Raw genomic sequence first — 17195 nt, forward strand, 5'->3', positions numbered from 1 at the left:
CTCTGTGCAACGACTGTTGATGCAAGTTCCAATTGCAATAGCACAAAGCTGGCCTCTACCGGTGCCACGAATCAAGTGTGCGGCGCAGAGGTTTCTACACCGCAACTCGCAATGATGCTGCATTGCGGAGAGTTGGCTGAATACGTGAGTGTTAACGACTGTTCATTGGAGCCTTTGGAATAGATGGAGCTTGTGCCATCGTGGGATGTTGTTGGTGGAGTCAACGTCGCTTTTCCAAATGTATCCGTACTTCGGTGAAAATAGCAACCCAGTGAAGACAGTTTTTTCTCTTCTGCTTCTGTTTGGCTTTCGTCAAGTACGACATGACATCATTCTTCCGTGGCGGTGCGCGCCCTCCAACATCGACAACCATCCCTGGTCCTTGCCCAAGATGAGAATGGAGACTGAGATGGAGAATGGAGATGGAGCACGCACACGCGGGTCCTGAGCCCCGCATCAGTTTGTTTCTCTCCAAAGCCCCGGGGTTGAAAGCAGCATACGGCGCTTTGCAATGCCGTCCTGTCCATCTTAATACGCCGTGCCAAATCAACGTCGGATCTCCCCCCCAGGAGGAAGAGGAGGAGGAAAAATTTCAGTGTTGGACTCCATCTGAGTGGCACCAGACAAAACCATCAAAGTCACAACCTGAGCTGCGAGGCCCATTTTGACTGGCCACCGATGTCGTCAGTGAGGCATTCGCCATTTGGCGATGGCAACAAGGCGACGTTAATGGGGCGAATTCTCACCAAAGTCTGCCCACCCATGTTCCATGCGCTGGTGCGCGCATGTCTGTATCTTCGATCACGAGACCCATCCCACAGACGCGAGCAACTTCTTCCGTACGCCAGGATCGCCTCTCATCAACTAGGTAATTCACAAACCACGGGAGGTGTGTGCAATGTGAACCGCACAGCTGGAAATTATTGGGAACCCCAACTACCGATGTTTGGCGAGTTTCTGGGTCTCAATTAAAGCCTTACGGCCGGATCCTTGTGGTTTATTGTTGGCAATGTTATCCCGATACTGATGCGAATTCACCGAACTGCAACGATCCCTGCAGACCCTTTGGGAGTCGACTCTGTGGTTGGTTGACGCTTGGATGCAATCGTTATTTGTATCGTGTGCAGCCGTATTAGAATAGCATTATGCGTTAGGAGTAGGCGACAAGTTTGCTACTTCACCCACAGGCCTGGACTGGAAGACCTGCTGCTTGACCGCCTCGTTCTGTTAGAGGGGGGGGGGGGGGGGGGGGGGTTTCCCGGTCCAATCTCGTCAAGTCGCGGAAACTCTGTTGTGTAGACTAACGATTCCATTCTCCTCGGGACGAACGGTTGGATTGATGTACTCAGGAACCGAACGATCACCGTTGAAGTTGATGACAAAAGCAAGCGACGATTGGTTCGTCGTTGCCCCCTAAAAGCTGTGCTGGGATGAACTCCCACGCCTATGGATAATTCTCCAGCATCCTGAGCCGAAGATCGGCATCAGAAACGGGCAGGCCAGCTGCGACGGCCTGCTCTCGACAACCAGTGCTTCTATTTCGATTCCATGTCGGCCATTGGCGCCAACCGGTCCTGGCCCAATCGGCAAACCATTCACAAGACCCTTCTTTTGAGGCTTCGGTACGGATGTAGATCGACTTCCAGAACCCAAAGACCCAGGTATCGTGCTTGTTGTCGCAGGCTTGTAGCCCCCGTGATTGATGTGTTTCGAACTCTCGACATTAGCCTGTGGGTAAGGAGGTGAGTCTGGGTCGCCATGACGTCAGAGTTTTTCCCTCGTTGTCTCCGCCTCGCCCTGGTAATTTGGGAACAGTCACAGACTCATAGCCGCTGCGCGAGACACTCGGGTCTAGAGTCTAGGCATGGGATCGTGCTTGACATGAGACGGTCTGGCCCTCCATCAACCTTCTTCCCCAAGTCGAGGCCTGTCGTAGAGTTTGCGGCTCGAGCACTCTGCACTGATGGAGGACCTATGCTGCATAAGGGACGGGGAGCCCGAGGGAAATCTGAGTAGCTTCCTTTGGACTCTTCTTAGCGTGGTGCACTGAAGATGTTCCTGAGAGCTAGCTTCGTTGACGTCCGTCTAGAACAAATTGGCAGCTCGGCGATCCCATCTGCAAGGGCAGCTATGTGGCCTGTAGCTGTCACGACTTGAGGCGGATCCAGTGCCTCCACCGAACTATTGGGACGTGCTGGAAGTTGTTATGGTCGGCAAGCTCTGCAGAGGTCGCGCTGCATCCGCAGTTGAGCCATCGCTTAAGCTCGCATCGACAGTAGATCTTCTTTCAGCCCACCCGTGAAGTGTGACTGACTTAGATGAGTAGTTGACGACGTTCAATTCGGAACCCCTGGTTCGCGATTTCTCTCGCTCATCATAAGACTCCGCTCGGAAGTCGTCTCTTTCTCCAAGTTTGGGGTTTACATAAAATCCAGCCAGAATAGCATTGAGGCGACGGCCTTGAGGATTGTGGTTCTTGTGTTCTAGCCTCGAGGCTTGCTCTCGTAGTAATTAGTGAATTGTGCGGTAAAGTGAATAAGCTTAGATGAAACAAGGATCGCAGCGTAAGTCTCGTCTCTTGACAGCTACTGGTCCGAGTCGGAAATGATCTGTCGGCGCCCAACTTTGGTAGTCGCTCAATGGATCCCTGGAGGTCGCCTTGTAATCTCCCGAGGACATCTAAATGAAAGGAGCCATATACCCATCGTCAAAAGACGTTTCTCTTGCTTTGATTCGATACGACTTGAAGGATTCTGGATGAGTCGGCATCCCGAAATGGCTGTGAAGAATGCCGCGTCGTCTCAAAATCCGGACCGTTTGAGTCTGGCGGTGTTTCGGGCCATTTCGATGCTCAAAGAGGCTAAATACGAAACAGTCAAGAAGTACTGTGCCGTGGATATGACGACGGCCCGGAAGAATCCTCGTCAATTCTCGTTTCCGAAGCCTTGGTTGCATTTCAACATGGGGATTGAGCTGACTCGAGTAAGCCTTTGGAGGTGCATCTGGGAACTCACTGGCCAGGAAAATGACGTCAACACGCCTTGTCAATATCATCTGCCATTCGAAATAAAGCTCCACGCCAACAGAGAGCCGTTGGGGGCCAATATACGATGTATGCTCCTTTTACGTAGTAGGCGGCCAAGTTGAAGTATCCCGCACGATGAATGTGGATACATACATTGCCGCGTTGCCTTCGATGTATCGAGGTATCGGACTGACGGATTCTTCAATGCGGTATCGCCAAATGACTCTGCCCCATTCATATGACTGCCACGATGACCCGGCCATAGTTACCAGTGCTGTGCCGCCGCAAGTCTTCAGTAAAAGCGTATTGTCCATGTCGGATGTGGTAACTATCGGGATGGCGTCAACACAAATCTGCCTTGAAAAATAATGGCAACCAATTGTCGCGTGTGGACGGGACGGGAGCTATGCCACGTGCCGTGTCCCGCGCGGGTAACACTCGTCATGTCTAGTAGCGACAACGGCGCGCCAGGCTAACAGAACGTTGGCGACGTTGTGATAGCGCCACTTAGAGTTCACTAGATGGTGCGTAACGGTGGGCAAGGCCAGTCATCTGGAATAGGATAATCAGGCCCGAAGCCACCGTTTAGCGAGCAACCAAGGATGTCGAATCAACGAGCCTGCAAGAGGTGGAATTGAAACACTGAGCATACCTGCATAGTGGCAGCCACTACAGCCTCGCTCTGAAATTATACTGTATGCAAAGGACACGCGATTGACCCGACGAACGATGTGAAGTTCGGAGTCAACACCGCCAGTAAATCAGGACCGAGATAGGAGCCAACAGCCGTCCGTCCATTAGAGACTGCTAGTAGGGGGTTCAGGGGTGTATCGTGCTCGCTGCCCGGATATCGCGTATATTTTGCTGGCGATTGCAGTGCTGATCGCATCGCTGAATCGTGGTTGTCATCAAGAAAGCTACTTGGGGTTTGGGCGGTGCGGCATGCCGGGCAGAGATCTGCATTCACTAGTGAAGACATTGAATCGCCGCCAGGCAAAAAGGAGACATCCCAAGGGCCTGTTGTTGCAATATGCGATCCGAGACCATTGCCGCTTCTGAATCAATTCCCGGCTTCATCGAGCCTTGGGCGTGGGGTATCGCCGGCGACTTGTGTCGGCCTGCTTAGCCGTCGAAGCGATGATCGACTGGATGAGCTCTGAGGTTGTCGTTGTTGGCCGACAACAAGCGGACACAGCCCATCTTTCGGGATCGCATTCAGACGAGCATCCCCGAAGACCCTAGTCTTCAAGCCCACGGCCAGCTCAATGTCCTTCCAACGGCAGCAGTAATCGGGCATGACCGTTTTCGTATATCCTGCGATCTGTCAAATGACCCAGAAGTCTCTATCTTCGGACACTGGCCGTCATGACATAGCTCGATTGGGATTCGGCAGCTCTCCACTTTGTCTAGGGCGCTTCGGCGAGGGGCGAAACGGAGATTGCACAGCCACACGGCTTAAGGGTCCAGGGGTCTTGTGGCAATCCTTCGCCTTCGCCATCTCCCAATACCTCTCCAATGGGTGTGGTGTGGTGTGGTGGTGTAAGTATTGGTACAAGCCGACTTGATTCTTGGGCGGTAGATGGTAGGCCGTTGACTGCCACGACTGCTTGTGACAAAAAAGCAATTTTTGAATACTGGCAAGAATTGGGTTGTCAAGCGCTGTACGGAGTACGGAGTACGAATACCTGAGCGTGCAGTTTGAGGTGGCGGTCCGCGGATTAGGTTTGACGGGGATGAACGGTTCGACCAAACTTGGAAGGCATCGCAGGGTTGAGGGCTTCGAGAGCCACCGAGCCGCGTGCTGCGGTATGAATGGAGTGGTATCCATACATTGTTTTGTCCACTGACCATTTGTGATTACTAGCAGTGTACCTATGACCAGAGCGGCTAAGCAGAGTTGATGGAATGTACCCGTACGGATGGTGCGGTATTAGTTCGCCCTGTAGAGTGCGTCTGAAGCATTGGACGAGGCATCCGGGGGGGTTGGCAGATTGTTTTGAGTGACCGGATGAAATTGATCGAGAAGAAAAAAAAAAAAAGCAAAGACGGGGGAATTGCGAGCGTCCTTCAGCGGAATGACTGGTTGAAGCCCAAGGCAATTGGGCGGCTTGGGTCAATCTAGACAAGGTGTGCCCGAAGAGTGATGCAGATGTTTGATTTGGAGTCCAGTAATACGATGGAGATTTTGTGCAAAGAACACACAATGGACGCACCGCACCGGTGAGCATCTTGAGAGACGAAGTTGTACAAAGCTCCGGCGCCTAATGGCACTGCTGAACGTTTTCTCGGGGCGGCGCCGCCGGCATGGGGCATCCAGCTGTCAGAGACGCGATGGCGCAAGAAAGGACCGATCCAAGAGACGACGCCTTAATCAGACGATACCCACCGAGCCCACATAGTACTGTGACGGTAGGCGCATTGGCAGACTAACAGGAGAAGGATGAGGCCTGTGGACGAGGAAGAAGAAGAGTGTACGAATACTCCGTACTCCATAAGGTATGCATGGATGGCACCGATGGCAGACGGCAGACGAAGAAGAAGAAGAAGCAACGGAGGATGGGCCAGGGGGGCGGGGTTAATGGGAATGATGAAGCCAAAGGGAGCATGGCACACGGAGATACCAATGCGAGGATGGGGAAAACAAAAAGGCGCATGAACGTAGAACTGGAAATTGGCTTGTGGCAGTGTGGGCAGATGAAGATGAGGTCGGGCTGGCGCTGGCGCTGGCGCTGGTACTGGCAGGTTGTTGGGTTCAGTATTCTTGAAGATTGAGATGGCGGACGCAGGAAGACGAGGACGAGGGCAGCGGCGATATGATGGGCGAAGGGAGACACCTTGTGCGGGAAGATGATGTGATTGAAGAGGACGGGAGTCCCGTGGAGCTGACGTTCACAAGAGATCCTGGAAGCCTGAAGGTGACTTTTGCGCAACATGCCCGGAAAGCACTCATTCTCAGTTCCTTCCGCTGGAAGGCAAGGTTCTTAGTACATTAGTTGTGAGGCAGGAGCGAACGAGCCCAACTGAGCGCAAGGAAATGGGGGAAAGAGCAAGCCGCCGCAAAGGTCGAGGTGCGATGCATGCTCAGCTCATCTCAGCTCAGTAAGGTACCTATTAAGGTACGTAAGTGGTCCAGGCCCCCTCAGACAGAGAGACACCTCATTGTTTAGTGAAGCAGGCAAGGTAATGCTGACTACTACCTTCCATGCTTGACGATAAGGTGCGAGGAAGGCGCCGTTCAAAGTGCCCAGTTGACGATTAAAGTTTCGGTAAGGCGCCCTTCATCGCACACCTGCCATGTGTGGTGTTTCTGTTTTGAGCAAGGGCGTTTTCCGCTTTCCCATGTTTGAAAAACACCATTACCCGTATTGCCCTGAGCACGAAGTACAGGCTGGAGAGAAAATGGCAAGAGCAAGCGGGAGCAATTGACTGGTGCGCTATCTCTTCCTCCTACTTTCCTTCCGGGAAGGTGCCTCGGAATAAGGTCAGGTAAGGTACCTTAGGAAGAGTTATAGTAGGTATACCTCCCTTACCTTGGTACATGTGGCATGGCTGTTTTACCGCCCTGGTCAAAAAGTAAACAACAAGAAGGAAGGGGAAAAGTACCTTACTTCGTGCTTGACCTGACCTCAGTTCCCCATGTCAGCAATGTAGTATTGAAGGTGGTAAGCCCTTGGGTGTGTAGCAACTGCCTTACATCGAGATTCAATAGTGACCCCGATGATATTGGTTAATGAGAAGGAGCGAGGGTTGGACGGCACACGGGAGCAGGTACGAAGTGCAAATGGGGAAAACCGCCGTGGTCACGGAATAAGGTAAGGTACCTACGCTTCAGGCCCATAGTGCGTATGAACAATGTATCATTCTGGATGTCTATCGCTTCGTTAAAGAAACGGAAGGCACCTGCTTGTGGCCTGCGTTTGCTTGGCTGGCCGAAGTTGTGCCTCCGTCTCCGTACCCGTCCCCATCCATCACCGAGCATCTCCATTCCTTCTCCCTTTTGCACCCAGTCTATGGGCTACTACCTTATGGTACTTCAAGCTCGAGAGGGAAAACTGTCCCGTTACATTGAGCTTGCACACGGATAACGGCTCGCCAACAATGACCACCAGGGCTAGCCAAGCACCAAGATGGGACACACGGCAACGGCGACGGCGCCGAAATCTGATCCCAAGGGCCCCAAGGGACCAAACGTCGTGCGGGCTGCGGAACCTACGGTCCTACCTACCTTACCTTGGGGTGGGAAGGGGCACGCAGGCCGCACGACACAAGCGCGCACGAGGGGAAAGCACACATCGGTATGAAGCCAGGCCCGATCCAGACAGAAGAGGGCCCAGAAAGGGCCTGCCATCTGACAAGACTCGCGCGTTTCCCCGTTCCCGCCTGTTGAAGGCTTCAAGCCAGAGTGAGCATAGGCTAACTCCTCCGACCACGAGACACCACCCGACTGCCCCAGGGCAGGCCGCGCCGCCGCAGAACCGAAGATGAGGGACCGACTACCCTTCACTAACTAGCATCCGCAACTTAGGTCGCAGATGCTAGCAAGGCCTCCGTGGATGGTATCCATACTCTGTGGTCCTTTGCATTTTGCGCAGCACCTTTTTCTTAATTGACTGACGACGTCTTTTTGCCTCTCACGTTTATTCCGAGCCGCGATCCCAATCAATCTGCCATACTAATCGGCTCTGTCAGAGAGTGGTCAGCTAAACCAACTACGTCAGATGGGAAAGGTCGCCGCTGGGACGGAGTAGCGCGGCTTCCTCCCCCTGTCCATCCCCCACTCTCCGAATCTCTCTTCTCCGAGTCTACTGAAGTTAGAAAAAGTGTCGGCTGACTGTGCAGGGGAAGGAGAAGAGCAAAACCGAACGGCCGGCAGAGAGGCGATGCTGTGTGTAGTGCTATATTCCGTCGGTATGGATACAGATACACTACTCTGCACCTTAGCTTGCGTAATACCTAGCACCTGGGCCAAATAAGAAAGACATCGGAGAGTGCAAGAGCTCGAGCCACGATTGAGGTGCCACACTCGTCGGGGTTGAGCTTGTCTGGCGGCTTGACTGGCGGTGATGAATGCGCGCGCCCCCTTTGCATAACGTAGGTGACTCTATTCGAAGCTGGGGCGCCACAGACAACACTCAATGGAACAGAGCAAGGTACGGATACATCTGGACTGGAAGGATGGACTCGACCTCGGTCTAATGGGGCCACAGAGCTGCGCGTCACGGGAGAGAGAAAGAAACAGAGAGATTCGGTCAGTCCGTCACCTCACCTCACCTCACCTTACCTTACATCGGTCGCCTCTCTCGTTCTTTCCCGAAACTCCTCATCGACTTTGCAGTACTTGGTACACATCAGCGAGGGCACTTTCTCATTCTCTCTCCCATCTGGGTGAGGATGATGGGGTACGGAGTACGTATCCTTACGTGGGTGCGAGAGAAAGAAAGACATTGGCACAACCGTTGCCGTCCCTTTTCTGAAGAGCACGAGGGGCGTGTGCATAAATGAGCCTTGTCGACACATCCCATCCCGGGGGGGCCAGTGAGCGGGGGGTACGATACAATGCTCATTGTCGCGCACTAACAATTATTTTTTCGAGATGGACAGTCGGCCTGGCAAGGGAGGGGGGATCGAGTGGAGGAAGCCGCCGATGGACATGCCCTGCCCCTGCCCACACACGACCTCGCAGTCGTGGTAGCAGTAGGGAGTACGTACAGACCAGACCACCTCACCTTACCTCGAGTGAGCAGGAACGAGGGGAACAACAGCAGCAGCAGCAGGAAGGGGAGAAGCAGTGGCACTCATGTACTGCAAGTCGAGTCCCACCTTCACAGACACGTACCGCTACCTCGGCTAACCATGTGTCTCACGCAAGACAGCAAGTAGTCGGAACCTCGCATGTCCACCCGACCCGACCAGAAAAGCCAACGAGGGACAAAGTCCAGCCCAGCTGTGCAGTGGCAGCGGAAGCGGCAGCTCCAGCAGCAGGCCGACCTCACACATCACACATCCAATCCAATGGCACCCGACAATATCGTCTTCTTCCTTCTGGTTCTCCCTCCCCCGTGCGACGCGTTTCTCTACCTGCCTTACCTTACTTTACATAGGTACCCTACCTTACCTTCACGGTGCTGTGATCCAAAGGGAGCGAGCGACTGTTTGTTCCTCATACTCAACATCTACTTTCTCCCACTCGACCCGGGCAACTCGACTTTGCTTTCTCGGAGTAATAATACCTGAGTTGACATTCGTCCCTTTACCTTACGTATCCGTACTTTACACAGCTTCGCTCTGCCGTGCATCATTGCTCTAGTCAGCTCAGCTCAACTCCCACTTCACCCACCTCAAGGCGGGAAAAGGTAAAAGGTACCTTACCTTACTGCCGGAAATCCTCCGTTGGATACATCACAAACACACCCCACTGCGATTTCTTCATATCTTCCGCCAGACTTCTCCCATATACCGGCCTTCTTCTCCATCCTTCTCCTCCTACCAGACTTCTCCTCACTTCTGTTACTATTCCATCGCCAACTTCTTCTATCCTCCTACGTCGGCAATCTTGCAACTCATTCCACCTCCGTTTTGTCTCTCGACTCAGCTGCTGCTAATACTACTGCTGCTGCCTGACCTCAAGTAGCTCACCTTACTTCCACAATTCATCCCACTTCCACAACCGCAACCTCAGAGGAAAGAAAAGCGAGAGGGAAAGAAAAAAAAAAAGAGTACGTACCATCAGCTACTTGTCTTTGCAGTCTCGCCCAAGCACATCGTCAGGTACCCATCCCCCCGACCATCCTCACCCATGCCCATTTACCCATCTCTTCCAACACCCATTTCCATATCCCACACACCCATGCCCTTACCAGCATCAACCCAAGGCCCCAAGGGCCCCAGTTCTCTCCTCCAAGGAGGTCCCAGACCCAGGTCCCATCCATCTTCATACCCATCAACCCAGGACCCAGCCCAAAGGGCTCACTGCACCGTCGTTCAACCCGCGCGCACACCCCCATCCTTACCTGACCTCTCTCTACCTTGCCTTACTCTGCCTTACAAGCGCGCATTCACACATACATACATTAGATACCGCTCATCCCATCCATCCCTCTTTCCTTGAATTCTCTATCTACCCGTCTTGCTTGAAGTTCTGTTCCGACCTCCCATCGTAGCCGCGTCTCTTCTCGCTCTTGCGCACTCTTTCAACCTCTCTCCCGGCCCCGGAGCATAATACGCACACCTCGCCTACCCACGCGCTGTGGTGTCTACCGTCCATTTACTCACCTTGAGCTACAGGTTGTGTACCAGGCAACGCACCATTACGGGCCGTATTCGAAACCACACACCAAGACTTCGAGACTCTTTGGCGAACCAACAGACTACCACTTGCTGTTACCTCTGGTGCGCGCATGGTCTCTGTCTGCCAACGTCTTGGTCTCCTCGTTTGCGCCTCGTAACCAAGTCGCTACATCCGCCCGATTCATCTCCTCGGTGAAGCAGATCCAATATCGACAGAAACGCCCACTGCGCATCTAGGCCATCGTTGCTCCGCCGCGCATCCTTGTCTGTCCACCTTGCTTCACAAACGTACTTACCAGGTACCCACTGCATCCTCTAATATACCGCTCTCTCCCCACGGACGTCATACCGGAGCGGTCTTTCCTCTCGAACTGCAACTTCTCGACTTTTGCTAGCGGCCCATTCGACCTTGCACATCACCATTTGAAGAACCAATTTCGCACCGGGGTTTTTTTTTTCTTCCCCCTTTGGCTCCGCGACCGCGTGCGACGCTATCACCGACACATTCGCTCGTTTTTACTTTCGATCGCTCTATGAGGCGCCAAAGCTCGGCCTTCCCCCACCTGACCTACGCTCGTTAAGGAAGTTCAGGCTTGCTCAGCTGAATCACGGCAGACGAAGAAGAAAAAAAAAGACAGGCGTCACAAAGCAGCAACACGAGGGCGAGGATTCGGACCGTTCGATCGCTCGCCAGAAAGAGACTGGATTTGGGAGACCACCCGCAACTACTGAACACCAACTTGGTATCGCTGTCACTAGGCAGCGCGCAGATCTGCTATCAAGATGTTTCGCCAAAGGTAAGCTCTGCCATGTTTTGTCGTTATGCGCCGACAAAAATAGCTGTGCAGCCCGGCTCCCCGCACAAGATGCGCGCGTCGTTGCGCCATCTCGAAACCTTTTTTGCGCCTGCCCGGACATGTGCTGACTCGTGTGCCTGTTCACAGAACAAGCGCCCAAAAACCTGGCGATGAACTGCTGGCCACTTTTCGAAAGCAGTTCCCTGAGGTAGCTGTTACGACCACGGCCCCAGTCGGTGCCGCGAGTGCCGCCGTTGATAATACGGGCATGGTCCCGTCCATCCCGGGTGTTCAAGAAAGGTCAGTACAAGTATCATCGTGAACCTTTCCTAGAGTTTTGCCGTTGCTTCTGCGGCACCCGGCCGCGCCCGCCGGGATGAGTCCAGGCAGAAACGCGGGGTATTCTTGCCCACGTGTGGATCAGGAGGACTTATGCGCAGAATTACTTCCCAAAAAGATGCTTGATTTATCCGACTCTGGCTAACATCATACTCGCGGTAGAAGCCACAGCCTCAGCCATGAAGCTTTCAGGGATCAAGACCCAACGCCCAGAGCCACGAATGAACCATGGAGGTTCACCCCATCGCTGCTTGACCCCAACTCTTTCTCCTTCACCAACTTCGCCAATGCGCCGCCCGGTTACTACACTCCCACGCCGGGAGGCACCAACACCATCTACCATCCCCATGCCGGTGACTTGCACACACCTACCCTAGGGCTCGGCATGGGTCTCGGGACCCCTCTGTCGATGCCTACATCTGAGGGCGCAATGCATGCTGGGCAGCCTATGATGGATCTCGCCGGGTTCCAGGGAATGCAAGGAATGCACCACCCTCAGCAGTTTCAACAACCCTTCAATCCTTTTATTCAGCCTCCGGCACACCAGCAATCCTTCGCCCCCTCGTCATTTGTTCATCAAGACACCGGGTACGAGACTATGGAGCAAGATGGATCGCCAATGAACTCTGATCCATCTGAAGAGCGAATGGCTTCTATCGACAGCGCATTTCACAACTCGCCCATGGTAGGTTTCCAGGGACGTCAGTTCGGAGGCATGCCCATGGCCGCGGTCATGCCACCATCTGCTGAAAAGTTCCGGTTTCACGCTACTTTGAATGCCCCTACCGCCATGATCAAACATGCCGATGAGATTCCTGTCACGTATCTCAACAAGGGCCAGGCTTACTCTTTGTCTGTTGTCGATACCAATGCTACAATGCCTGTGGCCCCGGGGACCAAGTTCCGTACTTTTGTCCGGATCTCCTTCGAAGACGAGCAGCAAAGACAGAAGCCCGGCGTCTGCTGGGCTTTGTGGAAAGAGGGACGAGGCACAAACGAAGCCCATCAACGAGGCGGAAAGCTGCAGGCCGTGGAATATGTAGAGGCAGGCCAGCCGACCGAAGGCGACGATAAGAGAACCCGTGTTGAGTTGGAATCATCCTCTTTTGACGGGTTTTCCGTAGTTTGGACCCCCGGCATCAACGGCGCCCCGGAGTGCAACATTGCCGTACGCTTCAACTTTTTGTCAACCGACTTTAGCCACTCCAAGGGTGTTAAGGGCATTCCAGTAAGACTCTGCACCAAGACCAGCACATTCCCGATAGACACCGCGCAGCCAGCAGCCGATGCCAACCCGGAGATCTGTTTCTGCAAGGTGAAGCTATTCCGCGACCACGGTGCCGAACGGAAGCTTTCCAACGATGTTGCACATGTCAAGAAGACCATCGATAAGCTCAAGCAACAGATAACCCAAGCGGAAAGCGGCATGAAAGACTTTGGGAAGCGCAAGAGGTCGAACGCTGCAGCTCAAATCAAGGGTGCAGATCAGCGACCCGGCAAGGTTCAGAAACACAAGCGAACCTGGTCCATGTCCTCCACCAGTTCAGCTGGGGCCGGAACTCGCCCTCCTCTCGAAGAAGACTTGCACTTCAAGCTCCAAACATTGCAGGATATGTTTACCAGTACCCGACCTGTGAGCGTATTGTACCTACGCGGTGAAGAACTCGACGATCCAGATCTGCACCCTGTTTCGCTTCCCGGAGAGCAAGGCGAACTTGCCAAGGTAGAATCCCGCGAAGGACCAGCATGGCAAGCACGGAGTGGCCGCAGTTCCATTGCCGGATCGTCTCTGGTATCACCTTCACCGAGCTCCCTATCACTAGCGTCTCAGGCTTCGGTTGTTCCCAACCGTCAATGGACCGGATTCGAGGGCGAGGGCTCTGGTGAACCTGCTTCCCGGCAAGGGTCAGACCAACCTACAAAGGTCACCAAAACAGACGATGCGGGCAACTTGAGCGGTTGGATCGAGGCTCTAGGAGTAGACCCAGCTTATCGTCCCCCTCCAGAGCGCGTGGTGAAGCCCGCAGCCTGCTTCTACATTCTTCGACCCAACACAATGGAGCCAGAGAAGCGGGAGTACTACCGGGCCATCTACTTGGCCCAGAGGAATCTCAAAGATTTTAACTACCGTGTGGCTGCAAAGTGGAACCTGGACCCTTCGAAGATTCTGCGGACAGTCCACGTCCTCGATCGCGGTCTCGAGGTCGAGATAGACGACGATGTCATCCAAGAACTCAGAGAAGGCCAAGACATGACGCTCGAAATCAAGGAGATCTTGCCCGAAAACCCCGGCCAGCTCAAACGCGAATGGGACATGGCCGTCGACACAAGCGATGGCGACGCCATGGACCAATCGTCTGCACAAGGCGGTTTCGAATTGCGCCTTAACTTTTAATTTCACATAATTGGATCCATCTCTACTTCGGCAACAATTGGATGGGATTCGGATTGGGGACGGGCTTCGTTTTTCTTTCTGCTGGCATAGGCATACACGCGCTCGCACACGCATGGTTGGAATATCGCTCCGAAGGCGTTGTTGATTTTGAGATACCAAGTCCCTGGATGGGCCGCTTCTTCTTTTCAACGCTTCTCGCCACACGAATCGTGGGCGACTTTATGATTTGGGTATTTAGATCTGGGTCATTATGGGCAATCCTGGGCAGCAAAAAACACACAAGATATCCCGCCCTTCCACAAGGGCCGTTCGGCACACTCTCGAGAGGCTCGTCGGAAACGCGACGGGCAGACCTACGGCGAAGAAGAACTCACAGACAACCCGGACTTCTGTGGCCCTTTCGACCTTGCCAATGGCCTCTGATGCGACTTTTCCCATTCTCTTCTTTCATTTCGCGCATCACTACGTTTTACCCTACTATTTGGTACCCAATACTCTGTCTTTCATTTGTTCGAGGCAACACATTGTGTGTCTTTATTTCCTGAGCGCTCAGGAGCCATGTAGCTTGGCCAACGAAGTGACGCAAGTATTGGAGGGCACCATTGATAGAGACGAGCTCCCTGCACTGCAATGCATTGCGGCTTGTACCATAGCAACATACCCGCTGATTCCTTCGGTCTATCCGGGAACAGAGAATTTACGGCATTTACATGAAGTTTGCATTTTTATCGCAGCGCCCGCATCAAGCATATTTCGAATTTAGATTGCCAGGCCCGAGAAACCGAACCACAGAAACACTGGCTAACTCTAGTGCTCATATCGGTTCCGTATAGGTCATGCAAGGCGGTTATTACTGACTGGGACACAGAAGCCGCCGTTTAGGTCATTGTGCACGATGATTGGAAGACGGCCGTGCTGTGGCTAATCTCGCGTGGGAAGCGCTCATTTCGACCGTGGGAGCCACCGGGGAGGCGTTGAAACCGCTGTCGAAGTGTACTTTGACTAGCGCCGTCGACGGTCTAGACCACTGTCATCGCGGGTCCGGTTGCTCCATCATAATCGAACAACATGGGCGGGGACTTCCCTTTTGCAATAAGGACGGATCCAAAGTTTCGGTCTGCCGCGCCTGGGATAACCCTGGAATACGGCCACCGAGACCACGACATCGTCGATGAGAGGCGGCCGGCTTTCTCCAGCCACACAGCGTTTTCCGTCCGATCGGTCCCACTACGACCTGCTTGGGAGGAAACGCTCCAACGCCCTGACGCCGCGCCGCGCCGACGGGATCCGGGCGTATTCGTACCCTTGAACGTGATCGAGGCTCTCGCCTGGGACTCAAATCCAGATTGTCGCGCTGGTCCTCGGTGAAATCAGAAGAGAATCGGACATTGGGGCTCGTGAATACGGCATCAACTAATTCCTACGAGCTTTGACCCCCACAGTTCATGTTGCTCACAGTCCCAGCCAACCGGAGCAGAAGATACAACTTTCAAGGAAACGGGGCCAAACGAAGTTTATTTTCTTGCGACCAAGATAACAAAGGTTGGGCAAGCAGTTAGCAAAGGCTGAGACGACAGGCGTCTATCTAGGCACGCGGTGGTCAGAAGAATTGGCCGCTTTTCTCAGGCTCGATGGTTAGAAGAGTGGCCAATTCTTCTGACCCCCGCGTGCTAAGATCGCAACCCAATTCCGTTGATCGCCGTCCGTTCAGCTGCTTGAGTACCACTGATTGATACTTGATGCTGCGATTCTCCGATCGGGAGTCTCGACTTGGGGGTGAACGATCACCCAACCAACATGCCTCGGTCAGCGAATTAGTCAAAATGTTTGACAACCTATCGAGTGCTTTCAGTATGGATGGAAGGCACATCAGATGTTCATGCGCTACAAGGGGTCCTTCGCGACATACCCCGACAGCCCCGCGGCCACCGACTGACGAATAGCGGGGCAATTGCTTACTTCGTCCGATCCGTCAGCAGACCATTCCTCCGATGTCCCCGGCGAGACACCTACAGACCGGCCGGATTCCGGCCATGCCGTATGATCGGCGCAGTACAATATACCTCGCGAGGCCGCCCGACAGTCCCCCTCATTGCTCTACGTCAAGCCACAGCGATCGCCGCCTCTCATTGCCTTTTGAGATTCACGAGCCACTAATGATGTGGCAAGTGCTTGCGTGTTTCGAGGGCCTGGAAGCGCCATGGACTCTTGTCTAATTCGCTCGAAGAAGTTTCCTCGGATGAGCCAAACATGAGTCAAAATTTGAAAGTTTAGCTAGTAAGACGACCTACACATGCATATCCGTGCCGTGAGGCCGAGAAGCCACATGTGGCGCAAGCGACGCACCACAGGACCAAAGATGGGCGACTACCTACGACTACAATGGCCCATCATGAACGTGTTGGATGCTGCGTTGCTCGGCTACCTCGAAGAACTTGTGGTTGGGGGGTGTGAAGGTTGTTGGTCGATACTTTCAAGCAGCAAACGACTTAACCTCGAAGTTCTTGATATCACGACACCAGCGTATGAAGACAACCACCCATGTTCATACGAATCGATCGCCTACGTATCATGGTATCATCTCAACAAAAGCGATGCCGTATCAAAACACAGGCATATTACCTCGATAGTCTGGACCTAGGGTGTCTGTCATGGAGGCCGCCCTGGGCTAGAGCTGCAAGATGAATGACCGGCCTCTTGTACGGCCGCAACCATAAGGCCGCATGAAACCTTTACCAGACGATGGCAAACGACAAGCCCTCAAACGACGTTATGTCTCTAGAGCACGCATAGAGACGAATGGATTGGATCGGATTACGCTAGCAGACTGAGAGTTGCTAGATCTCCCAGTTGATCTTTCAATCCGATGTCTTCGGCACCAACCGCCTGATATTTCAGAATGCCGAGGCGAGGATTTGTGATCGAAATACCGTCTGGTCATGTGGGATTGTCACTGAAAGACGCCAAACCCAATAAATCTAACAACATCGCAGAGAAACTCGAGTCGCATTCCGCCAATAGTCTTGAATTTTCCTGACAGATACGTTCCAAGAAGGGCCTGCCTGCTTGCGGGGAATTCGGGGTCAGAAAACGACTTTAACATGCGGAAAGCGAGGCTTTCGCCTTACGAGGTCGATCTCCTGCGGCTAATGGTAACGGTAGCATATTCGGCCCCGGTCGCATGCGACCCCATGTCCCATTGCTAATGTTACAAGCGTAGGGGTACTTCGAAGATTGCCCAACTTTCATCAGAGCCTGATAATGTCTCAAATTCTTTAGACATTGTCTAAGGATATGGAGCTGTACACATCAAATCACCCAACAACAGAAAAGCAACAACAGAAAAGCAGCG

The 17195-nt window shown here is 53.4% G+C and overlaps 1 protein-coding gene across 1 annotated transcript; it reads left to right on the top strand.

Moving 5' to 3' along the window:
- Positions 1 to 11095: 11095 nt before the first annotated feature.
- On the top strand, positions 11096 to 13843 carry N0V96_008712 (uncharacterized protein; the record flags this gene model as incomplete). The annotated part of the gene is made up of 3 exons (XM_065758431.1): positions 11096 to 11109; positions 11257 to 11409; positions 11611 to 13843. 3 exons carry the CDS (start codon positions 11096 to 11098, stop codon positions 13841 to 13843), a joined length of 2400 nt encoding a protein of 799 aa, XP_065612824.1.
- Positions 13844 to 17195: the final 3352 nt, after the last annotated feature.

This window comes from Colletotrichum fioriniae (assembly GCF_027942845.1).
Source record: "Colletotrichum fioriniae strain IMI 355084 chromosome Unknown scaffold_11, whole genome shotgun sequence".
In the NCBI taxonomy this organism is placed as follows: domain Eukaryota; kingdom Fungi; phylum Ascomycota; class Sordariomycetes; order Glomerellales; family Glomerellaceae; genus Colletotrichum; species Colletotrichum fioriniae.